The 27,973-nt window shown below is 35.2% G+C and overlaps 1 protein-coding gene across 1 annotated transcript in view; it reads right to left on the bottom strand.

Annotated features, from left to right (window-relative positions):
* The window catches only part of Znf804a (zinc finger protein 804A), a 283,089-nt gene that overhangs the window by 58,550 nt on the left and 196,566 nt on the right, over positions 1–27,973 (bottom strand). Inside the window, exon 2 of the mRNA XM_087201409.1 lies at positions 1,106–1,249. Within this exon, the coding sequence (XP_087057535.1) occupies positions 1,106–1,249 (144 nt within the window). The remainder of the gene's footprint in view (positions 1–1,105; positions 1,250–27,973) is intronic.

The following is a 27,973-nucleotide window of genomic DNA, read 5'->3' as shown; positions in this document are numbered from 1 at the left end:
AGAATCCGCTATGCACTACATACCAGCAAAAAACATCAAGGCTAACCATTACATTAAAGATGCACTAAATATCCACGTAAACAATTGAAGTCCAACTTGCACCCTGCATCAGCCAGCTCCCTTTCCTCAATTTTTCTTTCTTACGCTAAATAAATTGGATATTAATGAAGATTTAGTGCACGATCATCTGTTCAAAAGCATGCTTTCTAATTATAACAAATGAATTCTGTAGATGACATTTGTGATGATGACTAAAGAATAAAATAACTGTAAATCAATGCTATCATATTTGAAAGACAAAAATGCTAAATATTGGTAAATATGTTATACTAGGAAATGAAATCAGTATAAACTCACCCACTACTTTTAGTGCATCTTTCTAGAGTGTTGAAATTTCAATCTTGGATTTACAGTTGATAGTAAAATGAAAATTACACCAAAGTAATTATACATATATTATGTATTTATTTAATCAATGACTCCTGATAATTTTTTAGCACATCAATTTTTTTCTTCATATTTTCATGGTAGTTTGAATGTAAAATCTTTCTCTAAAGAATTACAGTCAGGAGTTACATAACAATGTTTTGGTCAGTGATAACAGCATACAAAATAACAGTGGTCTAATAAGATTATATTGCCACCTAATCTTATAGGTGTCTTTGCTTCTGTAACTACTGTCAGAGATGTTTACATAGTGAGGACATCGCTCAAGGATGAATTTCTCAGAACGTGGCACTTGTCCTTAAACAATGCATGGCTGTGCATATTTACACTTGGTGGATAAGATGTCGATTAATTTTTTAAACTTAATATGTGTGAGGACATTTAGAAGATCTATAATATATGTACAACATATTGTTTCAAAATACCAACACTATGAAACAAAGATTAATTGTTTATGTTGGTCATTTGTTTTAAATTTTTGGTTGCTTTAAAAATGGATTTTGCTATATGTTGTCAACTTACCATCCCATAATAATATCTTCAAAATTGTAAATCCAAGAAAAAATTAAATAACAATAACATATTCATGCAGCATACACAATTCAGTCTACTAGAAAAATGTAGACATGCTCAACATTTTTGGACATCTCTTTCTTACCTGTTTGTGAGCATGGTCATATGAATTAATGTGGTTGTCAAATTCTTGATGCTTATAGTACTGCTTGTCACAGAGTTCACAGTAAAAATTAGCCTTCAGATCTTCCAGAGCTTTTGTGATGGCATTCTCTTTCTCAGCATAGTCCTGAAAAATAAATTGTCAAGGAAGGATTCAATTAGCTCTCCCCAGGGTTTACTTCATTTTGACAGTTGTCAACTTCAGTATAACAATTAGAAACTCAGTATAACAAAGAGAAAAATAAAGCAAATACCAGCAAACCAAATTAGAACAAAAATCAAGAGTTAAGAAAAGAAAATCAAAGATTTACAGGTAAGACCAAAGTAAATGGACAGAAGAGCAGAAATATGGAGAAGAAAAGCAACTTATGAAATAGAAGCCTTTTATTGATCAAGCTTCTATTCTACGTAAGGATAAAAATGAAAATAATATACTTATGTTGACTCAATTCTACATTTCTGGCAATAGCTTAGCCAATATAACTTCTATTTTGAACATCAAAAATATGTATTTTTGAAGACTTCTGTGTCGGTGTATATATATTCAGTTTGGTAATTTTTTGTTTGCTTAAATATTTATATAGAAACTTATTGTTCTTCCAAACTAGATATCAGTTGACTAGCGCTTTTATCTTGACCTTTGTAAATTTACATCAAAATTTAGAATATCATTTAGTCTTTGAAATATAAAATACTTTTCTGCACAGCATTTAATTTATCTACATAAACTAAAAGTGATGAGACTGAACAGAAGTTGCATTCAAAATACATTTAGGAAATAAAGTTGTCTCTACAGCCATATCTCTGAGGAATAAAGAATACAGTCAACCATCATTAGCTTTTGTTTAAGGCCATAAAATGAAAAATATTTAACTGCATCTTTCAGGTTTTCATATATTTAATATTAATTGATATTTCATACCTGCTTAAACATTAATGTTGCCAGCTATTAATCAATTTTAGGTGTTGAATATTGATTGATTTTTTTTCCTGAAGTGCTGATGTGAAAAAGATTTAAACTTCCCTCTTCACCATAGACTATTGTATTTCTAAGTTTAAAATTATCTTATACATAACTGATATAAAATTCAAAGTAACTACATATTCAGTCTTCATGGGCTTCTATAAGATAGTTTTTTAGGCACTGGGCCTTGAGATGTAATAATGTTATTTTCTCTGTGGTGATGACAAATGTCTTCTCCACACATAGGCTGGAAAAGCCTCACAGTTTGCTTAAATTATTTCTATGAAATCTAAAATTGGTTACTATTATTTTAATGAGTAAGTAATATAGTCCTTATTTTACTGTATTGTACTATTTGTTTGCACATAAAACACATGTATTATATTTTCCCATGATATAAGTGCACATCTTATACTAATCAATCATTTGTCATAATCGATGAATATATAACACATTTTCTCATTTAACCTATAGACAGTAGTAATCTATTGTTTGGGTTTACTAGTTATATTAACGTCACAAGAAGAAGCATTGAATTCTAAGATATTTTAAATTGTTTACGTAAGATTCCAATAATTAGCTTACCATTTCTTAGCAGACTTGTGAACTATTTCCAATTTTTCTACTTGATTACTTCTATTATGTTTTTAAAAGTTAGTTTAAATAGATGAATATAATTCATATAGGTCTAAACTGCTTATTGAATTTTTATTCAGTCTTTAAGATAATGATGTGTGTGCTAGCCAATTTAAATGAAACAAAAATTACTTAATATGATTTTCACAGCTAAAATGTGTGAGGCAGAGATGTATTCCAGTAAACACTGAAGTCGCATTATAATAACAGTAGTTTTGGTTCAAAAATGAATTTACCCTCAGGGCAATGTTCAACTAACAAAAATCTCTGCACAAACTTGCCTATTCTCCTCCTTAATTATAATTATAGTGAAGTTTATTTCCTCTCTCTAAATATTTGATTATTTCTCCTAATGCTTTAAAATTTTTTTCTCCCTAACATTGGTATTTCACTATAGAGACAATAATTGTTTTCTACATAGTCTGTTTAAAAATGTAGGAAAATTTTGAGTGGAATAAAGAACTATTTGAGGCAGATTGCTTTCTTCACAAATATTAGCCTTAGCTAATTTCTTAGATTTGAAAAGAAATAACTTAAAAATAATGGCAACAAGTAAGATTTATTTAGTACTCATTTAGTCTCAGGCATTAAGAATGTGGATGTACTAACTTCTTCAATTCTGATTAAAATGATAGAAATATGTGTTCAAAACCTTTCCTCAATTTACATGTGAGACTATGAAAGGGCAGGAAAATGAAATAATCAGCTTCAGAGAATAATGAGTAAATGTGCAACCCATACTGGAACCCAAATAATCTGGTGCATAGCACTTAATTATTTTTAAACTATCAAGTTTTAAAGAGAGAATAATATCATAATCTCTAAGTTTTTACCATTCCATTAATTACACAAGATCAATCTCATTTCTGCTTATCCATCCAATCTCTTATACCGTTAGCTCAGCCCCAGAAAATTTATAAGAAAATTCCAAAACTTCTATAATTTTATATGTAAATCTTTTAGTATATATCTTTAAACTGGAAGGAGTTAAAAAAAAACTACATAATCACAAAACCATTATAAGGCTAAATAACCAAATAAAAACTACAAAGAAACAAGTATCCCATACCACCATCGAATATTCAGTCAGTGTGTTCCAACAGCTCTAATCATTTAATATTGTAAAATTGGTTGTTCATAAAAGGGTTTGAAGAGCTCACATATTGCCACCATCTGATGTGTTTCTGGGTCTTTTTTTCCTTATTCTACAGGTTAATTTTCCTCGATTTGCAAGTTTCATTTTTTCCCCCACAAATACAGTTTATATTTCAGATAACTATTTCTTATGACAATTCATATCTAGCTTTAAAAAGATATATCTCACATTTTTAAAATGTCCAGTAGTATAGAAAAGTCCAAAAATATGACAGCAGCATCTGACTTGGGCTTTAAATGAAATCATTGTTAATATGGTGCTGCATATGTGCCCTCCTGCCCTTCTTCCTACTTCCATCCTGCCCTAAGATGTTACCGGAAGCAGAGTGGCCTTTTCGGGAGCATCCCCGGAAACACTTTGGATCAGATTTCTAACCTGATATGAACTGCGATAAGAAAAGGGGGCCGCATTTTACAAAACATTAAAATAGAATGATTTCATTCATGTATTGTTTTAGTCATATATATTCTATTTATTCATATAGTAGATTATTTTATTCATGTATTCATGTATTCATGGCACTATGGGTGTCAAAGGGAAAAGAGTCTTCTGTAGTATTATTGATCATAAACGTAAAAGCATGCAGACAACATCAGTCAGCTAGACTGACGTGTCCCATGGCCCTTCTGCTTCTAAATTATGAATGATATTGAAATAGAGATTGACTGAGATTATAAAGCAGATTAATACATATTTGACACAGTGGTCCCACTGCAGCAGGTGAGAAACATATTTGAATAAAACAAAGACGGAACATAGTTGCTCATGTATATTTAACCCTAAAAAATTCTTCCTCTCTCTGGGAAAAATTTCCTATGTGCTACTAGGAACACAACATTTTTGTCTATTTAATGTGATGGTAGAAAGTGAAGAAGAAAGGGGCAATTTCTTGTAGTTAGTCAAGTCATTAAAACCCATTTATTTTACATGTATCTAAACACAGTCAAAGTTGAATCTTTGTCATCAGGAAGTCAATATCCATATAACCTTAAAGTCATATAGTAAAAATTCTTCTGATTTGCAGCCTTGACAATGAAGAAATACAATAAGCTTTGCAGATCAGCCAATGGAAATAGGGAAATTAGTGGTCTATCCATGCCTGCAAGGCTGATGCATTCACCCTACAGAAAATATAAATAGCACAAAAGTAAAATCCTTAAGAGAGAAAACTTTCCTTTCCAAAATGATGGCATCTCATGGCAGCTTCATTATAAAATATGGCATCAAATAGTATTTAACCTCTCTTTTCTTCAACCCGTCTTAAAGGGTATGATAATAGAAAGTTGAGCAACATTCACAGATGAATCTCCACTAGTGCAGTGGAGATTCCATTCCATTAGCCTGTGCCTCTAGATCTTTAACAGAGACAGCAGTAGCAAAAACTCAACAGGTAGTAAAGAAACACTTTTGGCTTGAAAGTGCTTATAGAGTAAATGTGGGATGGTATCAGCAAGGTGGTATAATAGAGCTCTCCATGCTCTTTCCCATAAAAACATCAATTTGAACAAATATCCATACATAAAACATACCTTCACAAGAGCTCGGGAAACCAAGTGAAAGGTTACAGAATACGGGTATAGCACAGAAATGAGAAAAAATTGCATTGCCAAGTGTAAGAAGCAGTTTCACATTATTTGGATTACTTCTCCATAAATCCCACCTAGCAAAGCATAACTAGAAATATTTTCTTTTGGAGGATGTGAGCACTGATGCTCCCTCAATGCTCAACACCAACCCACCCTGCCCAGATAAAATCAAGCCCTGCTCAGCTCCCAATCTCCCCAGCCTGTAGAGCCTATGCGAGACCCTTAGTGCCAGGCTGTGTCTTCTAATCTCAGGTTCCCGGTCTTTTCAGCAGACCCTGTCTCTAAAACTGCCCCAGTGTTCCAAGCTGTGGACCATCCTCAGTGCCAGGCAGAATGCAGTGGCTGCACAATTTCGCCCCAGCCTAGTACCAAGCCAGTCCCTAATGCATGACAGAATAGGCCCACACCTGGGTCATAGTCTTAGCCAGCAAGCTGCCACCTGCAGACCCAATCTCCAGTTAGTTTAGCCACTGTAGAAACAGGATTCAGATCTAATCAGCACCCATCCAGACCCACGGGGCCCTAGGCTTCTGGTCTACCCCAGCACAAAAGTTGGCATCATTGGCCTCAAACACAAAACAAGGAATGGCTTACTCTGTTTACTGAGTTGCCAGTACCAGATTGGACCCCACATGACTGTCTTGTAGGTCAGCCTCTGCAGCATGATCCTCCAGGAGACCCAGAATCTAGTCTTGTCCAGGAGATCCCAGCACTGGGGGCTCCCCATGGAGGCAGGAAATACCCCACACCCAGGTTCGTATGTTGGTCCTGTGGACCAAGGTCCTAGATCAGTTCTTAGGGACTCATTCACTAGGCTAACACCAATACAACCATTGTCTATGCTAGCACTAGTGGATGTAGGCTGCAGGCTAGTCTCCATTGCCCCGGCTCTAGAACACCAATGGTCCAGGCCACTCCAGCACACCAGGGTCCAGGCACATACCAGAAAGCCTAGTGTTAGATGAGATACTATAGACCAAGGTTTTAGATCCTTTCCCTAGACTCAGGAAGCAGGAAAGACTATTTCATAATATTCATAAAATATTAATCAATGGCATCATGTTGATTAATGGCTATTAAATTGTTTTGAGAGATACAAGAAATTCTATGGTACTATTAGATAGCATGGTGACCATAGATAAGGCTTTTAAAGAAGGAAATCTTGTCATTTGTGACAATATATATGAACCAGGAGAACAGTATGTTAACTGCAATAAATCAGGCACCAAGAGACAAACAATACATTATTTCACTTCTATGTGGAGTCTGAAAAAGTTTAACATGGAAGACCAGAGAAGAAAGGTGGTTCCTGGTGAAAAAGGGTTTCTCAGGGCTGAAGAGATGTTGACCAATAGATGAAAAATTTCCAGAGATCTACTGAACAGCATGCTGGTTGTGGTTAGTGACAATACATTGCATTCTTCAGAGTCCTCAAGTGTTTACACCACAAAGAAAAGATGAAAAGTGTGTGTGATGATGCATACATTAATTAGCTGTTTAAGCCATTTCATAATGCACACCTCTTTCAAAACAACATGTACATAAATATATGTATAGTTTTTATTAATCCATTAAAACGAATTCTGAAAGAAAATATGTATAAAAACAAATAGAAGGGAAAGTAGCAGCACCAGATACACAATATTATTAAAGTGATTTAGGGTTCATGGTACATAATCTTTGGAGAAATCCTTTCTAAAGCTAACAGTAAGTTTGGCTATACCCAAATTACCACTGCCACATGGGAGGTGTGGTCACATATTATATTCTAGTATTTCTGCTGGAAATAGTTTATTTAAAGTATTTAAATTCCAAAGATACGAACAGAACAGGCACTGTTAATATATAATTATTTTAAATGTTGAAAGGGAACATTTGTATATAATTTCCATCTAAAATTCTTAAAATAAATTTTCACTCTCTTATTGCTCTCCTCAAGAATAAAAGCATTTGTATCCTTTATATGCAGGATAAATTACAGTACAGGTTCTTTTAAAAGAAGCAAAAAAAAAAGTCTCTCTGCTAAATTTTCACTATAAAAAGTTAATCAGGGAAGAGATGACAAAAGTATTCTCTTTCAGAAGAATATCCAGAAAGAAAAATTTCTTTAAAAAATCCTTAGTCTGTGCTTTCTCTGCACCAGTGCACATTTTCTGGGCTATCTTGCTTGTTTCAGTCATTACTTAAGTGACTGGCTCTGAGATGGTTTCCAGCAGTTTCTGTGCTGCTCCCTGACTGCATTTTCTCTCACCCTACTGTGAAGCACCTTTCTGTTTCTGGCCAGGTATTTCACTCATGGTACAAAGCTTATCCTCTCAAATGTACAACCCAGAAGTTCTAGGAAGTTAATGCCACATGTCCACCTCTGACCACAGGGGAAGCTGAGATCTCAGGCAAAAATTATTATATTTCCCAGGCAGACACTTCTACAATGCACTTCAGTGATATACAGAGAGTCTCACAGGGATGGAGGACAAGTCTGTTGCAACAGTGGCAGACAATATAATAAGTTATCAGTTTTCCTTTCTTACCTGTCTTGCTTCTTTAGAACTGTATTTTTGTTCCTATAATCACTTCTCAAATAAATTGCCTGCATTAAAGCCTTTTTCCTGGCCTTAAATTTCAAGAAAAACTGAAATAAGAGTGGAAGTTTGTAGTGTTTTTAGTGAATATCTTGCTGACAAGCTACATTTTCTTGAAATTTAAGATAATATCATTTCTCAGTTTGAACTCTCCAATAGTCCTCCACCACTACCAGAATAAGTATCCTTAAAATGACATATGTTCCTATACTACCTGGTTCCTGACCACAGCACTGTCATCATTCTCTTATGTTTAAGCAACCTACTCCTTCTGAAACTTGTGTAATTAAATATCCATTTTGCTACTTAGACTTGTTATTTATTATTAGAATGTTCTTATTCCAGATGTTAGCATGAAACATTTATTCACTACTTGCAGTTGTCTTGCCGAAATGCAATTTACTCTATGATGACTTTCCTTTTCATTCTTTTAGAAGAGAACTACTTTTTATTCTTTGCCTTTATCTTACTTCTATCTTTCCCTTTACAATAAGGAAGAGAATATGTATTCGGGAAGAAAAAGTGACCAAAAACCTTTGCATATTGGAATCTCAAAGCTGTATTAATAATAAAAGAGTTCCAAAGAAGGCATGCAGAAAAGTAATTATTAAACTATGATATAATCAGAAATATATATTAAGTCTTTGTCCCTCTCCTTGCACAAACTTTTTAGTCCTTGTAGTCTCCAGACTGAGAAGAATGTCTTTTGGTGCCTTTGGTATGATTGGTGGTTGGGTATCCTTAGATAGCTTCAAGTTTGGGGCTGATCTCTGGAAAAGCCAAGTCATGAATGGGGAGTCCAGCTTTCAACCCCAATCCCCAACCTCTGAGGAAGGGTGAGAGGTAGCGAATGATCTTAATTAATGATTTAATTATTCTCAGCTACATAATGAAACTTCTATAAAAACCCCTAACCCTTGACTTTCAGAGGCCGGATGGATGAGCACCTCAAGGTGGTCTTTCACATAGGACATGGACATTCCAGAGCCCTTTCTGATAGACTTTCATATGCAACTCTAACATCTGGCTCTTCCTGGATTATATTCTTACAATGAACTGCTAATAGAAAGTAAACGCTTCTTCTGAGTTTTATGAACCATTCTAGCAAGTCATCAAACTGAGGTCTTGGGGACCCATACACTTAAGCTGTTTTCTAGCAGTAGACATTGGCTTGTTAAGTGCAGATAGCCTTGCAGATTGATCCTTCAATCTGTGGGCTCTGGCAATAACTCTGGACAGCTCATGTCAGAATTAAATAAAATTGTAAGACATCCAGCTGGTATCCAAAAAACTAGAATGTAAATTAGTGTTAGGGGCAATCTCATGTATTTGAAACCTGAATGTCTTAACATGTCCCCTTAGTATTGAAGTTAGCCTTCATCTGGGTTGGATCCCTTCCCTGTGTGGGAAAAGATTAACTACTTCTAGGTGATAAACTGCTCTTCTATTGTCTCAACACAAATAACATTTTGCCCTGAAGGGCATGTCCTATTACCTAAAAGTGTAAAGGAAAATTCACAAGATGCTTAGAAGGGACAACTAAGCATTGGGTTCTGATAATTTTATCAGAATCCATACATGAATAAAAGTGAATCATACTAAAATATGTATTTAAATATAAGGTTTTGTTAAAAAAAGATTTCACAGCAATGCAAACTCATCAACACTATAATCAAAGGGAAAGGCAGAGGCTGAATACTAAAAAGGCTGTGTATTGAACATCACATCTCCATGAAAAACACCAACGACCTCCATTAAATATAAACCAACAGTAAGGTAGAAGAACACTGTAATGACAATGACACACTTGTGAAAACTGGAGCAAGCGAAGCTGTCTTTCAAAAGGAAAGAGGGGAAAGGAAAAATTATGAGAAAAGGAAAAAATGGAAACAAAGTCTTTGGAAATAAGGAAGAGTGGAGGGGGTGAAGGGAGGACAGGAAATGGGGGAAAAAAAGAACCAAGATATGTCATGTAAAGGTACAAGTACCAAATGATAAATGTAAATGTATCGTATACCTAAAATGTACCAATAAAAGAATCTAATAGAAAAGGGATACCTTTTCTTGAATTAGTCCAAAATAACAAGATACAGTTATGATGGGTTTTTTTTTCAGTTATGATGTTTTAATTATTTCTCTTCTGTGATTTTTTTGGTTGATGAAACTGCTGCACAAACAGCTTAGTTTCTAACCTTGGAACATTTTCATCTAAGAGGAGGATTAGCTTTCAAGCCTCAGCTGTCAAAAGTACAGCCCTCCCCAGTCTAGTTGACTATGTTCATCATAAGATGATGCCTCTTTGGAGCTGTTTAATTTTTCATCCTTTGATCCTTGGAAGCGCTATCCTGTGACTAGTATTAGTTGAACCTTCTAGTTAATTTAGAGAAGTAAATAGTACAACTGAAGAATGTAATAGAAGACTGAATTAGACATTTCCCTTCTCTTCATTTTTTGGCTGATTCGTTTAATGTTTAGATAAAATTTAACATCACTTGACAGTCTCTGTGCATCAGCAAGCTGGAAGTGGTCTCATATTTCCAGGCAAGAAAGAAAAATCAGACTACATATTCTGAAGCTAAATACTGGCTGAGGTATGTTACACTTCTAGCTCATAGAATCCCCAAAGTCAAAATTCTAATGCACAGACTGTACAGAGTCCCACTATAGAATACTAGCCACAGGGATTAAGGGTGCTTGTTTCACTTTAGAAATCTCTTAAACGTACAGGCAAGCCATTTTCTCTGAAAGCTAGAAGAAAGGCACATAATGATGCAATGCATACTTGTTACTTTTTCAATAGTAGCAGCAGTCTAGAGTAAAATAGGCCAGTGTCTGCAGTAAATTGTCTCACTGCTGGTCCTAACTTGAGTTCTATCAGAAATAGAGGCTGAGACCATGAGTTTAAGTGGTTTATTTTGGGATCTCAGGAAACTCTGGTAGGAGACTGTACAGTGAACGAGAATAAAAAGCTGATGGGCTCTCGTGTTCCACCATTATATGTGCAGATCTTGAGAGTCATCATTCCTATATTAATTAAAAGAAGACCATCAAAATCAGAACTCTTTTTTTCTTGGAATTATCAGAGAACAGCAACCACAAGGTAAAACAGCCCCCAATCTCTGAAAAGAAAAGCACATTCAGAAGTGCAAGGTATGATTGAAAAATACAGGAAATGTTTAAATTTTAAAAATTTCAGTAAAAAAAATGACACATTGCTATTATCTCCCTGAAAATACTCTCTCTTTCTTCAAAAACACTTATCGCATTGTTCCTGCCATTTTGAGAAGAAGTTCTGGAAGTTCTATGATGAGTGTCAGATGTGCTGCCATGGCTGACGGAGTGTCTTAAATCAATTCAAACGTGTATCTGTTATGGTCGTTTTGACTTTGGGGGAAGAGTAAAAAATCACATGGCTCAAGATCAAATAAAGTGGACGAGGATACACTGTAATGTTTAACGAACCTGTCATTGTATTGGATGGCCCTCAGAAGAAGCCGCATTCATTGGGTTTTTGATCCACACTTTATAAAAACACTCACAAAAAAGGAATTGCAGAACTGCTTCGGAAATGGGCAAGAATGATGGGATCAGTATGCTCAGAGAGAAGGGGAGTATTGTGAGGGGGATCAGTGGCAATGTGCCTTTAACTACGATATATTTTTTTAACTTAAACATTCCCAGTATACTTTTATCACGTCTGTATAGAAACTAAGATCGGTTTACTTGGGTCAGAAATCACCTCTTCCAAGAGCAGGTAGAGGCTCTGCCATGGTAACTGACAAATTTCTGTAGGCTGTGTTCTGCTGTACAGCACAGAAACCCTTGGGAGCGACAGTCTTAGAGAGACCACCCAACATGTTCTTGACCTTAATGGGGTTTCATTTCAAAAAGTCCATGACGTTCTCATGATGATGATGCAAGTGAGAGGTTTTGGTGTCCTTGGCAAGCAGATGGGAAGATTAACAGCTGTGATATATACCGATCCTTCTCTATAATAAGGACCTCCTTCCAAGGAAAAGGGTACCTCTGCAGCTCAACTCAAGGCCCACATTCTAGCCAGGACAGGAATCTCTTTTCAGTCCAGCTGGTATAATTGGAATGGGAGCAATATGGCCAATAGGAGTCAGAGATTCAAAGAAATAGATTGAGATCTCTATAGCAAAAAAAAAAAAAAGGAAGAAAAAGCAGACACCTGGCAATGAGAAAAAAGATTTACTATAGAAAAATAAATTGTTATAACAGTTATAGTCCAGACACACAGACACGTTAAGGCACTAGATTCTTGAATCTCCTACTTTTGCACACCTTACCAACCATTCTTTCAATTCAACTGAAATAAAGAAAGTCCTCAATGGATTCTTCAATTGAAATATTATGGCTGATGAAAGAAACAGTAAATTAAAAATGCATCAGTGGAGTTGCAATATACTGACATGCAATGAGGAAGGAAAGAAGGAAGAAAACAAGCAAGCAAGGAAACAAGCAGGATAAAACATCCAGAAACTGTGGGGTAATATCAAAGAGTATAATATATATATTTGGAACTCCAAGAAGAGAAGAGAGAATGGAGCAGAGGAAATACATGACATAATCATGGCCATGAATTTTTCCAAAATTAGTAACAGACACCAAACCACAGCTTCAGGAAACTAAAAGAAAACAAAAAACATAAGTAGCAATACAATAAAAACACGTAGGTATGTCATATTTAAATAGGATAAAATCAAAAAAATCTCAAATTTAGTTTTTAAAAGATTAAAAATAAGAAAATCTCATTTATAGAGAAACAAAGATAATAAACTTATTAGCAATACCAGCAAGAAGAGACTGGAATGAAATATTTAAAGTATTTAAAGGGGAAAAAAGCAACAACCTAGAATTCAATATCAAATGAAATTATTTCTCATATGTGAATCAGAAATAGACTGACTTTCTCATAGAAGTATACATCTCTGCAATTCATTTCCAACAAAACTGCTGCTAAGAAATGCTTTTTACAAAATGTGTTTAAAAAGGAAATTGCATATGAAAAGAGTTGGAAAAGGAATAAATGAAGATAAAATGATCATAACTTATCCAAAAGATTACTGTATCTAAGACAATAATTTTAACAATTAAGTGGGTAATTATGGCATATGGATTATGTGAAATGAATCACAGCAGTGTGAGAAGGGATAGAGAGAGGATTTAGGAATATATTCTTTCAAAGTAACTGCATTAAACACGAGCTATTAGAGTGTTGTGTGAAGGTCAGAATAGCAGACAACGTAAATTCTACATTAAGCACTGAATAGTATTTTTAAATAAGTGGAATTTCAATTAAAAACTAGAGAAGTCAAAAAGATGGAAGGGTACTCAAAAGCAAAGAACAAATGTAATAAAAATAACTTTACAAATAAGGTAGATGTTTCTCCAAATATATCAATAATTACTTTTAAAGTGAATGATTTAATTAGACAAATTAATAGACAGTGATGAATGGAATGGTTAAAAATATAAAAATACTTGTGGCCTACAAGAAATCACTTAAAACATAAACAATCAGATAGCTTAAAAATAAAAGGATGGAAACCAATAAAGACTGTGCTTTCAGGAAATTATTATAGAGGCAAAAGAAGTCTTTTATGCATGGAACTTTGGAACCTGTGGCAAACACAAACCTTAGAGCTTTGGTTCCCAGATAGGACAAGGGAACCAATGGACTCCTTTAAGCATTGCTGGATGGCAGTTTCCAGAGGGCATTTGCGTTCAGCACTGCGCTTTTTATTTCTCAAGGGCAAAGTGGTCTCTCATGCCTGGAGAGAGGTCCCAAGAAAATAATGCAGGTGACAGCAGCTAGAAACATGCGCACGTAAATGGTAACTTGATGGCAGATTGTCGGGTCCCAAGAGCACTTGCTACCCTGACTGAGATTAAGCCCACTGTAGACGCTTTCAAAGGAAGGCAAAGCATGACCTTGCTGAGATTCAGGGATTGCAAGAAGATCCCTATTTACAATACATATGTCTACTCTATATACATATATCAATGGCTACATGTTATTTCAGTGTACATTTGTTTCAATTTCTCAGCACTACATTTTCTCTAAGGCAGGATCTTCATTGTTTTGATCACTGTCATCTCCCCAGAGCCTAAATGGTATCTAGAACAAGAGAGCGTATACAAATATTTTGTCAAAAACGAACCACAAGTGCAAGGACCCGAGTTCGATCTCCGGTACCAAAAAAAACCCCAAACCCCCCCCCCAAACCAAAAACAACAACAACAAAAAATGAGCCACAGGGAATAAAACCATTGTTTCACTACCAAAGGAATCATTTCATTTTCATTTTTAGTTTTATGTTTTAAACTAACATATAACATTTATATTTATCTATGGAGTACATAGTGATATTTAAATGTTTACTGATCAAATCAGGATAATGAGTATTTCTACCTTATCATTCCTTTGGAGACTTTGAGATCTTCTTTTTTAGTTCTTCATAGCAAGCCACTATGATCTGTAGTCACACTATTGTGATACAGAATCCTAAAAATTATTCCTCCTGTGTACGTTTGGGTATATGTTATGTACCTTTCCTCTATTTGAGGCCCTGCTACCCCTTCTGGTTTCTAGAAATAACTTTTCCATGGACATTGCATAAAGTGGAATGAGCTGGACACTGCAAGACAGATGTTGCCTGTTCTCTCTATAATGGAGAAACTTAAAAAGTTGATCTGAATGTAAAAGGTTGTACATATAATTCATTGTCTTTAGTCTTGAATCATGTTTGGTGGTCTGAAAAATTTGTTTGGGTGGAATATGATTTGAATTGCCTCAAATACACATTTTCTCCACTGGGTCGTAAAGCTTTAACATTTATATTTCTTTCTAAGTGTCATCACGCCATGTAATGTATTTTATACAATAAATTTTCTAAATAATGAATTATAATATAATAGTCTGCACTGTCAGTTCTACATGATAGTATGGGTTACTGATTGGTTTACTTTGTAGTGAGGATAAGAAATAATTCACCCTGAGAGATAAATACATGCCCTTTAATGATCCTTAAAAATAAGTTTCATACAGTGTAAAACTTAAGCCCATTCACTGCCTAATCAAAATCTTTATTCTCAATGGCTATTATGTTGACGATGCAAAAGATGGACAGTTTCTATTCATTCTGGCATTTATAAATGTCACCACAGTGATGTCCACAGAAAAATGATGAGAGCGCAGTTGTGAAGCAAATGCTGAGATTCTAATTAATGAGTAATTCACTGTAAATTGAATAGGTATCAGCAGATGAAAGAAGGGCACAGTGCATCTTATAATGCTGAAAAAGGAATGCTCTCTCTCATGGAAAGAGAAACATGTATGCATATATATGAGATATCAGAGTTTCAAAAATTGAAGACATTTGACATTTGATGTGGCTGGAAGATTTGGTACATGTTTGGAGTAGGAGGAGGGATTACTGTTCGGGACAATTATTTACAAATATCACAGAAGTATGATTGTGGAGCAGGAAGCCATAATGGTTTTAAGGATGAAAGGAAAGGGATCAAATGTGCATCGTAGGCCAAGATATACAACTGTAGGATAGAAAATGCAACAGAGAGAGTTAAGATCAGCAGAGGGGACTGGAAGGTTCCATAATTTTTAGATGGAAAAAAAAATCTTTAATGAAAAGAAGAGTGAGGGCAGAGGGGATGGAAAGATGTGGGGAGATCTTGAAGACTGGCTGGAGTCTGTGACTGCAGGATGAATGCGAAGGAGAGAAGCTCCAGGGTGAGTGGTGGGACAATTTCTTTACCGATGATGAGTGTTTGGAGGTAAAACAGTGGATATACTAGGTTAAGCACAGTGACTTCCTTTACAGATGCAAGAAAACTCTGAGACAGTATCTGCTTATTTCTCCTAGAACCACCTGTTAAATCTATGAAAAACATCTTGTTTTACTTTTTAGCAAGATTTAAATTTTCAAGAACTTACATATGTTTAATTTTAAAAATTTAATCTAATTACATTAAACTGTAATATTTTCTTATAAGCCATATTTCAACATCTTTAAATTATTAGCTATTTTAAACGTAGTATAAGGTAGTTTTAAAGTCTGGAAAATTACTACATTATTATACAAAAACAAAATTGAAAAGAAATAATTTTTTTCTTACAATCAAGGAATCCTGAAGCTTTTTTTGCCCATTCAACAAAGTTACTCCCTCCTTCAAGATGGAGTTGGCAGTCTCTGATCCTGGGCCTGGAATGGTCCATGCCTCAGTCAGCCAGCAAGGACAACGAGGCAGCCAAGATGGAGTTGGTGATACTTTTGGGTTGAGTGAGAAACTGGATATTTTGTGAAGAGGGAAATCTAAGGGCCTTCACATATTTGTTAGGAGATATTTTCTCAAAAATACGGTTTGTGACAGGGAGTGCTGAAAGCACCTTACATAAATGCCTAATGTCAATATACAGCAAATGTACATTTTGAAAAAGAGAAAAAGATGGATTCCAAATTAAATTGAGACCATGTTTCTACCCTCTCCCTCTCTCCAAAGTGACACTGTCTTGCTGAGAACAAAATAAGGTAAAATAACTGCTCTCAAAACGTTTAGCTTTATGCATTTTTATAAAACATTTTTCTCAAAAAGCAAGCATGAGTCCACAGGTATCAAATCACGGAGGATTCCCAGATGCCATGGGAAGATCATCAAGCAGCCGTAGTTTCCATAATAAAAGGAACAACTGCTGGAGTCTTCTGTCCCTGGGATCAGTGATCAGCCGCCAGTGCAGGCTCTGCCCCAGTGGTTAATTGTGCTTTGTCTTGAACTCCAAACAGGAGTGATAGTCTGTGCATCAGATACGCTGTGAGCACAGCAGGGCAAGCCCATTTGGAAATAATCATATGTTTCAGATGTCCAAATGAGAAGGGATGCTTTTGAAAAGAGAAGTATTTTAACTTGGAAACCTCACAACCTGTGTGCAGCGGGCACAATGAGGGAGAGAAGGACGTTGACATACATTCACTGATGGCCATAAAAGAACACTAAACTCAAAGGACTCCAGTCTTGACAGGAGGAACCCTCCAGGGAATATTATTAGCTTCATTCTACAGATGATGCGAGCATGGCAACAAAGAAAAGTTGGCTCAAAATCTTACAATGTGTAACCGAGGATCCCGGCTTTAGCTAGCCCTGGCTGAGTTACCTGGTAATATATATTATATACACCTATATGCATATAATATTTTTAAAGACACTAAAATTTGAAGACTAAAATGTCTTGTTAAATGTAAATTTAGTTAAAATTTAAGCATTTAACAATACAAAACATCTAACTTTATCTTAATTGAAATACATTGCACCTAGTCAGCCAATAGAGTTTAGGAAGATGACATTTTTTTTCTTAAATTCTTTTATTGGTACATTTTAGGTATACAAAACATTTACATTTATCATTGGGAACTTGTACCTTTTACATAATGTATCTTGGTTCTTATTTTTTCTCCATTCCCCTGCCCTCCCTTCAACCCCTCCCCCCTCCCTGTTTACAAAGACTTCGTTTCCATTTCTCATATTTTTTCCTTTCCCTTCTTTCCTTTCCCCTACCCCTCCCAATAAGATGACATTTTAAACATTAACATTTGCATGAGGTTGTCCGAATGGTCCAATAAAACTATACTAAGCCTGTCAAATATCAGCGATGGATTTTTTTCCCCTAGACATTAGGAGTTGTTAAAATCTATTCATTTATGACATAAATCATCATAACTGTAGTTCAAATCGTGGAAACACTGTGGAGATTGAAAACATATGGAGCTCAGCTGTTGATAAACTCTGATCATACTGTAGTGAGAAATATCATATTTAAAATACAACATTGTAATTCCTTTTAGAAGCAGTATTTATTTAGAAAATACATTGATGGTTTCTGTTTGGTGCAAGCCTAAGTATCTGCCTTCCCTTTTCCCTTCACTGGTATGTCTTAAATGGACTAGGGCGAGAGATAGAAAAAAAATTATTTTACCCGAAGAACTTGAGAGATTTCACATTTCTATGGCTTGTACAAAGAAGACATATAGGGCTAAAAAACCCTGAAAGATAAGGCAGAAATTCTACCAAGAAGATTAGATGACAGGGTTCAAAGGAAAATATACAGAGCAAAAATCATCAGGCAATGATAACTGAAAACCTCCATGACATGAAATGGAAAAACTCATATTGCATTTTCAACTGTTCACTTGCAGCATGATGGTGAAAGGTCTTTCAATTTATAGTAAAATTCAGCCAGTGATATGGTCAAGAAATGGTTGTATTTCAGGGATTAAAAAAATAGTAGAAAAATACGGTTTATGTTTGATTAGACACGAGGTGATGGAAGAGGAGAGGTATAGGATAGAAGCAAAAAGTTAAGAATAACAACTCAGATGATGAGACGCAGAAAAAAGAGATGGCTGAGAGAAGTAAATCCTTTGTTCTTTTTCTTCCTTTTTTTTTTTTTTTGTACCAGGGATCCAACTCAGGTCCTTGCACTTGCAAGGCAGGCAGCAGCACCACTGAGCTAAATCCCCCAGGCCCTCCTTTGTTCTTTTGCTGAGGTGTGTACGTATTGCGTATTTTTTTGGTAGGGATGGGTTGCTGAGCTGCCTACCATATGTAAAGGAGTCAGTAAAGGTTTTTGTTTTGTTTCATTTTGGTAAATAAAAGAATTGCTGCTTGACATTGACAGACCAAGAGGCTATCCAGAGTTAGATACATGAATTACAAACCATGATTCTAATTTAGAATATCAATTTTAATTTACATTGAAGTATTAAATTTTGAACACTAGAAATGAAAGTTTGATTCTAAACTAATTTAGGCAGAGAAATACAGGAAAATGGTTGAAAATTCGATCTCATTAACTGTTATCCACCATAAAATCAATCTCAATTGATACCTTAGGCAAATAAATTTCCATAAGTTTATCTAGAAAATCCATCCTAGTATTGTGGGATTCTTATCAAGAAAGATTAGAAATTTTGCAGGCTGATTTAGATATAGATCATGGTATGCCTAAATCCCACTGGGAGAAGCTGGTTACGATTTATTTTGATTTTTAATTACTCAGCTCTCGTAATTTAAAAAAAATTTCTTTGAGAAATGACTAAGAGTAATTATTTGAAAATGAAAAAAATCTTAAAATTGTACAATTTTCATAGGGTGAAATATTTATTTTAGGTATATTTTCCTATAGAATTATTTATTAATATTAAATATCCTAGGTTAGAAAAACTATTATACAATAATATGAATTAATTACACAGGGCATTAGAAGCTTGCATATTTTTACACTTGATCTTAGCCAAAAGGCCAAGAAGCAATGATGCTTGCATACTTTTAAGTGTACATCCAATTCTAGAATCTATAACTTCGTGTTCTGAGTATCAAAATTATTCTGTGCTATATCCTTTCATGAAGGTAGATCAACCTACTTTTCACATTCTCTGCTCTATACAACAACTATAAGTCAGTCCTGAGTTATACTATTGATGCAGAAATATAATTTTTCAGCTATGGATTAATAGTTTAAATCAGGGCTGGGGATTTAGCTCAGTGGTTTCGCCGCCTGCTGTGCAAGCACAAGGACCCAAGTTCGATCCCCGGTACCAAAAAAAATCCAAAAAAACTTAAATAGTTTACATCAAAAAATGTTTTAAATTAAAAATAGTATTAAAAAATCTGAGAATGTGAACTTAGAACAGGGATCTAGATTTTAATTTTAGTATATGTGCTGCTGAAGCAAGCACCAGAATTTTTAAAAATACATATAAATCACTAAAAATTTCATTTTAAAGTAATGACTTTGTACCATAAGGCAATAAAATACCACACAGCTATTAAAGTGATGATGTACATTTATTCATTGACATGTATAGATATACCACAACTTCATGTAAGTTTTATACATATATTCATAGATGCCCATGGCAATTTGTTAATAGTGCTATATTTGTGGTGACAATTTAAATTAGGTTTGCCTTTTTTGTTTAAAATATTAATTAAAATATTCAGTGAATATATTTATCAAAAATATGAAAATGCTAGTTTGAATAACATAATGATGAAGTTATAAATCTTCAGTGATCAATGCTCTGAATATTGGGGAATGTTAATTATCATGTGACCAATGTATGATGACCTTTAGCCACAGTAAATTCAATCATATTGCTGGATAAAGCATTAAGCTGCAATAATAGGATAGAAAAATCATGAGGACAATGTTTTCTGTATAATCACTTTTTGAGCAATATGATAAGCCTGTATTTTAAGAATATGCCTAGTTGCCATTGACTTTTCCTCTCTATTAAATATAATGCTTCTGTTATTTTAATATGAAAGTGTTCCAGTTACAGCTATACTGTGATAACAAGGTGTCTATAGAGTTCATATGGACGGTGGGAAAAGACATTTTTAAGTCAAGCATACACAGAAAATTATCAGTATGTTAAATATCATAGTTAATAACAACACAAACATGATGTTTCTTATCATGAGATATTCTGTACTTGGTAGGATTTTATAGTCAAAAAACAATAATCGGCAAAATAGAGAAGCTTTCCAGATCTATCTGGAAAAAACTGCTAACAATACTACTAACAGTGAGTACTGAGCACTTAACTGCTTGCCAAGCTTCTAAGCACTTCAAATCTTATGATTCTCACAATGCCTTTATTACATTGGCCTTAATTTTATCATCATTTTACAGATGAAAGGCTGAGACACAGAGAGTTTAACCAACCTGCCCATGGTCTAATACAATCTGGACTTGAATAAAACCAGTCGTGTCAATGCTGTGTTAAAGTGATTGAAGCTCATGATGATATGTTATGATAACAAAAATCAAGCAGAAAATGCTCCTACCACTTGCAAAATGTGCTCAGTCAGCCTTCATTGGCAGCATTTTTCCAAGAAAAAATCATATTCTATTAAAATTATTTATAAGTCAATACCAAATAGAAAGCACAGAAAATATTTTTCTTTGTATTATTTTTGCCTTTCCCATTTGCAGTTTTTGTTCATCGAATACTTCTATATATACTTGCTCTTATTGTATCTTCCCCTCTCCTCGCCTCTCACCCATCTCACTGTCTTTAAGAATAAATTATTAGTAAGATTATACCTTTTATTGCATCAGTATTTTTATTGTATCAGTACCTTTTATTGTATCAGTGCCTCAAGTGATGTTAATTTTCACTTTTTAAATATCAAGATATCATAAGCAGAGAAACAGACTTAAAATCAATGTCTGAAAAACATACATGAGAATTTTACTCGAGAAATGTGACGTGAAACATATTTCTAAGAGAAAAGAAGCTGTATCTTATGTGATCATAATGAACATTAAAATATATCAAACTAAGACTCGAAACAAAATGCCATAATTTGGAAGCTAAATTGTGTAGCAGTGTCTACTCTGTTCTGTGATTAACTACCGTTTACCAAGCACTCTGCTAGATTCTACACTTACAAAGAAGAAAAAGGAGAAAGGAACAGAGATACTAGCAAGATCATCGCATAAATAGAGGCCTTAAACTGAGTCCTTAAGTTTTATGATAAAGACGTCCCAGGGTTCAGTACAGGACAGAGGTTTTAAGGGGCCCTTTGGGAAAAGTGATAGCTGAACTGAGCGCTGATGAATTAGTAGTCATTACCAGTGAAAAGCCATGTTGGAGCACATATCTAGCAATAAAACACACGACATACATGGTCACGTAGGCTTGAATCTAACCAATGAAGTTAAAGAACAAAAGCAGACCTATATTATCAAAAAGTGCGGGGCAGGGTATGCAAGAGATAAAATAGAAAGAGATGGAAAGGCCTGATCACAGTATGTACAGGTCTAAGGAGTTTGCAGTTATTTAGGTTAGTTTTACCGTTGTAAGTAAGAAGGGAGATTGCAGAAAGGAAAGCTTGTTTAAAGGGTGCTAAAATCGCTCCATCTAGAGATGGTAAGAGTCTCTCACACACCTTGTAGGTGTGTGTGTGTGTGTGTGTGTGGTGTTCACTTATAATGTTAGTATTCATGTTGATTTTAAGAACACATTTGTGTGATTTATTTTTGAATAACTTACAGTAAATGCAGTTATCAAATCTTTGAGAGTTCTGTTCCAATGTTCCAATGTTAAAGCTGTACTTCCCCATTTTCATCACTTAGGCCCGCTGTTGCTCAGCTCCACTTACTGCTTTTCGCTCTGAGATTCTGAGTCTGTGTGCTGGCTGTCAGGAGTGATCCCAGTGTCTGGCAGTGGACATGTGCACAGGCGGCTCCCCCATGGACAGATTTCAGGGCCAGGTGGCGACCTTTGTTTAGGAAACAAGCAGAACCCACAGAGAACAGACAGCCACCCTGTCACACAATGTCTCTTCTTGGGCTCTGTTTTACTTTGAAAACTGATTGTCCCCTAACAGTCTAGGTGTTAAAGTCGTGCTTTCCTGCTTGGTGCTAATGGGAAGTGCCAAAGAGTTCAAGAAGCGGAACCCAATAGGAAGCTTTAGGTTATGGAAGGTGTGCCCCCAAGGGGATCATGGGAGCTCTCTCTTTCATTACCTGAATTTGAGGGAAGAGATTTCCTCTTTCACACACTCCTGCCTTGATATGCCACCTCACCACAGGCCCCAAAGCAACAGGTCCAACCAACCATGGACCGAGACTTCCAACATCATGAGTTAAAACATGCCTTTTCTCCTCATAAGTTGATCATCTCAAATATTTGTTATGGTGACAGAAAGCTAGCCAGCATTGTCTCTTTCTACAGGAGACATGTCACTGTTACGTACTAGCTTAATTTTAAGGAGCAACTACAATCTGCTAAGCGCGATGCTAAGCTTTTGATTTAATCCTCATAAAAACCCTGTAAAATAAATTATTTTAGCCTTAATGTATAGATTATGGAAAAAAGGTCCTGAGAGATCAAAGAGTTTGTTTGATTTTCAAAGGTAAAGAATGGTGAACTTCGGTTTAAATCGCCACTTATTCAGATGTGTTCACTGACTTTGCTTTTCCACTTTAAAGCTCCCAATGCTCCCCACCATCTTAGTCAGACTCAACCAGGAACCCTTCCAGCCTTAAGCCATCCTATCATCCCAAATTCATTTTTGGGGGCCCCACAATCTTGCTGGAAACATCAGGGAATTCAGATGAATGACCAGTGATGCTGAACATTTTATCATACATTTATTTGCTATTTGTAGTTCTTCATCTGAGACGTGTCTATTCATTTCAGTCTCCCATTTTTGCATTGGATCCTTAAATTTGGGGCAGGGTCTGATTTTTGTGTGTGTGTTCTTTGAGGAGTAGCTGGTAAAATTTTTTCCCCATTCTGTGGGTTATCTTTTCACTCTGTTGGTGGTTTCTTTTGCTGTATAAAAGCTTTTTATTTTGATGTGATCACAGTTGTTGATACTTTATATTTCCTTTGCGACTGTGGTTTGGTTGATAAAGTCCTCCCCTACACCTATGTTTTCAAAAATTTAACCTATCTTCCAGGAGATTAAGTGTTTCTGTTTAGATCTTTGATTACCTAGTTCTATAGCTAGTTCTGAGACCACAGACTTACTGCTAAATTGAACTGAATAAACTTCACAGATCTAGAATTGTAGTCAGGGATGCAAAACATATACATCTAGGGTGACATGGAAGAATGCAAAAGCAATGAGTATCATGGATGAACTCTTAATAAAAACTGCCTAGCTGTTGAAATACCAAACCACGGGTGAGCACATGCACATTAATTCAAATGCATATTTTATAAGTACTGTCTTTGAAACTACTAATGAATTTTTAGGAACACAGCAGTACAATGCATGCATCAGATGCACAATAAGTATCAGGTGAATAAATAGTGCAAAATTAATAGGCAGAAGTATCGCAAGATTTTAACATTCAGATCTCACATTTTTCTCTTACTGCTATTAACTAGATCTAGAAATATGCTGATATTAGAAAGAACAATGAAGTCTGCAGCTAAATTAAAAATCAGCAAGATGTCTTAAGGCTGCAGAGGCAATGGAGCAGAGGGAAAGCAGCAGAGCTGTGGAATATGCAGCCCATGTCAAAGCAGGCAGACAGTGGATTTGCCGATACTTGAAAGGATCAATATAGCAGGATCCTGGAGTGAGCTTAAGTTAGCTAATGAAGAAAATCTGCCCCTAAACTGGCTAACAATTTACTGTTATTAGACTACTATAGGAGCTGTGCATGCTATAACTGCATTTGTTTAGTGACTTTAGGAACAGGAAAAAATGAATGAATCTAATGACTTCTTCAACTGTATCTCAAAGATCATGTAAAAACCCTTCCTTCCATAAATCTAAATGTCATATAGTTAAAAATATGGGAAATTAAGAAAATAATCATTTTATGTAAAAATCCATAGCTATAGATAAAAGAATGGTTTAAGGATTTGATCTACTAAATATAGTGTAAACATATAATGTACTACACTGTTAGAATTCACAAGCAATTTCAGTTTGAAAGATAATATATGGTATGGTTTACATCTAAAATATCTCTCAAAATTTTCATGTGCTTAGAGATGAGGATTCTGGAAGGTGACTGGATCACTGGGATTCTATACTCATCAAAGATTAGTTCACAGATAAATGCAGTTAGGAGGTAGGGCCTACTTTAAATCAGGTCACTGTAGTGTGACCTGAAAGGATAGGTCTTCCTCCCCAACTCCTGGCTTTGCTCTCTGCTTTCTGACAACCATGATGTGAGTGGCTGTCCTCCACCAGACCCTTCCATCATGCCATTCTGTCTTGGAGCCAGCAGACCATGGACTGAATCTTCTAAAACAGTGAGCCAAAATACACCTCTCCTACTTTAAGTTGTAGGTGTTGGATATTGTGTCCCAGTGATGAGGAAAATGATTAAGATACCATATAAACTATGAAAAAATGTGGACTGTTTACAACACAAACAAGACAACTTGAAAGGTGCAAAAAGTCATTATTTATAATATTAATCACAAAATAGACAATTTTAGAATCAAATTGTTTACTAGAGAAACATGTATTGTACTAACATACCCCAAATAAAAGTTGATTGTATAGAAAAATTAGATATTTTATAAATTTTGCAAATCTCATTATTAACAACATAGTAAAAATGCCATTTGTAACTAATTTGATTTATACATAAAGTGCAATCTCACTCAAAATTCCAAGGATCTTTTGTGGTGAACTTAAAGAAATAACTCAAGATATAATTTATGTTGTAGAGGAAGGAGCATGTCTTTAACAGTGGTATTACATGTACTATAGGACAACTCTGTAGTGAAACAATTATGATGTTTTAAAAAGATTTTTTTGAATAAACAATTTAAAGTCTCTGGAAATTTTCCAAAATGTATACACAGAACATGATGCATTTATCGAAGAAAGGGTATTAAACTCAGTAAGAGCAGCAAGAGTCTGTGACATTTTAGCCATGAACTCTACCCCCAGCTGAGTATGAGGGAAGCTCTATTTCTTCTTAGTGGCTAATAAAACAGGGCTTTCCCTTGCTCTGAGAGTCCAGTATAGAGTAATAGTTTTCCCCCAGGAGCAGGCCGGCATCAGCATTCTTGTCCTCGAGTCCAGTGATGCAGAATCTCTATTCTAAGAAATACACCTGAGAAGGTCAGACACCCTTCTGTCCAACTGCTACTCGTAGGATGGCTTCTCTGCTTCAGGCAGGATGGGTCACTAATACTCAGCCCTGATCAGCCTCCAACCGGCTTGCCTGATGACAAAGGTTTCATGTCAGGAGAGCTATGCAGAGAAGGCTAGTGACTACAGCCCACCCAGAGCAAGGACACTACCCTAGGAAAGTCTCTCTAGAGCAGTGGAACCGAATTTCTGCTCTGTGGTGCAGTGCAGGGGCCAGGAGGGATCCAAACTCTTATAACAAAGAGTTTTGTAGTGTTCCTCAAGGGAAAATGACTTTATTTGGACTAGAATGTGAGAAAACCAAGCCTAAGGGCAATGTTTAAAAGAAAGATATTTTGTTGGAGAGTATTAGAGGAAGTTTCTAGTTGCATTATAGCAGTAATTTCAAATGGTAGACTAGAGAAAAGTGAACAGAGAATTCAGGAAAAAATATACACGGGCCCTCTGGGGGTCACAGTAAGTCTCAAGGTCTAGACTAAATGACTACTCTTTCAAAAAGAGAAGCTCCTTGAATAAGATTGGATTTATACCCTGAGGCATTGTGGAAAACTGTAATCATTACATGGAATTAATTGTTTGTGATAATCCATTAAGACACACCACTGAGAATCTTAACAGGGAAATCAGGGAAAAGCGTACTAAATGTAGGCCCAGGTAGTACCACTGTACTCCCTGGAAGAAAGAAATGTCTAGTTAGTTACCCATGGTCATATCCAAAGGTATGTTATTTGAAGAGCAACATCAGATGGCACACGCTGCAGAGGAAGTAGACTATTGAATTAGTCAACACAAGTCACAAAAAATGAACAAACGAACAAAATAAGCAAAGAAGTCAAACAGCAAAGGATCAGAATTGTTATCCAGAATTGTTATAATATAGTACCTAACTACCCATTATTTCAATAAAATATTTTCAGGACATTCAAAAAAGATGGGACGTGATCCACACAGAGGGAAAACAAAAGGGACAACGGTAACTACCTTTGGAGTCCCAGATGTTGATTTAGTGGATTAAGACTAGATTATAACTATGTTCAAAGAATAGAAGGAGACCATGATTAAATAAGTAAAGTATGATGACTATGTTTCATCAAATATGGAATATCAATGAAAAGATGGAAATCGTAAAAAGAGCAACTGAAATTTTAGAGTTGAATAACATAATAATTAAAATTTTTAAAATTTACTGAAACAACTTAACAGTAGATTTGATCTGACAGAAGAATCAGTGAACTTGAAAATAGATCAATACATGCTATACAACCTGAAAAGCAGAGAAATAAAGGATGAAGTACAAGTAACAGAGCCTGGAGAGAAGTGTAGGACATTTGGCCAGCAACATATGCCTAATGACAGCAGAGTGAAAGAAGGGAAAGAAGGAATTCGCAACAGTACTCATAGAAACAGTGGCAGAAAGCTTGCTAAATTTTTATAAAAACACGTTAATCTACCCATTCAAGAATATGAACTAAATCCACATGGAATAAAGTCAAAAAGATCCAAATGTGGATGTTTTATCCAAAAACTACACAGAAACCCTTTAGGGAGAACCCTAAAAATTTAACAGATGGCTTCTTCTCATCAAAAGCAGAGGAGACTGGAATACGATGTTATATTCAAAGAACTGAAACCAAAGGTGTAAAAGGAAGGGATGAAAGCTAATTCAGCCTTATATAAACAATGAAAACATACACACATAACAAGAAAGACACAACATATATGAAACAAAAACTGACACAGTTGGAGGAAAAAAAAGCAACTCAACAGGAATAGTTGGAGGGGGCATTAAGTAATGTGTAGAATAACCAGGCATAGGATAAATGCATGCATAAAAATATTTCAGCAACTATGTTTCCAAGTAGATGTCATGTACATCTTTATACCCAGAAATCGCAGGAGTTCTTCTCATGAACACACAGAATAACCTCCAGAGAGGACTATATACTAGGGCATAATATATATTGTAGTAGGGTAAATAGGGCTTGCGTTATTTAAAAACTATATTATTTGACCACAATAAAATGAAATTAAAAATCAACCAAAAAGAAATTAGGGAAATTTATAAACATTTGGGAATTATATCCTATACTGTTAAATAATAAAAAGGTCATAAAATAAATTACAAGGAACTGAAAGCATTTTAAATGAATGTAAGTGAACACAAATAATACTAAAAATTAAAACAAATATTGGTGAAGCAGAACTTAGAGGTAATTATACAGATCTAGGTCCCTATATCCAAAAGAAA

The sequence above is a fragment of the Heterocephalus glaber genome, unplaced genomic scaffold (genome assembly GCF_053883595.1).
Source record: "Heterocephalus glaber isolate CG9 unplaced genomic scaffold, H.glaber_assembly_v1.0 deba00000347, whole genome shotgun sequence".
Classification (NCBI taxonomy): Eukaryota; Metazoa; Chordata; class Mammalia; order Rodentia; family Bathyergidae; genus Heterocephalus; species Heterocephalus glaber.
Note: the sequence above shows the minus strand (reverse complement) of the source record. Positions and strands in the feature narration are given on the sequence as shown.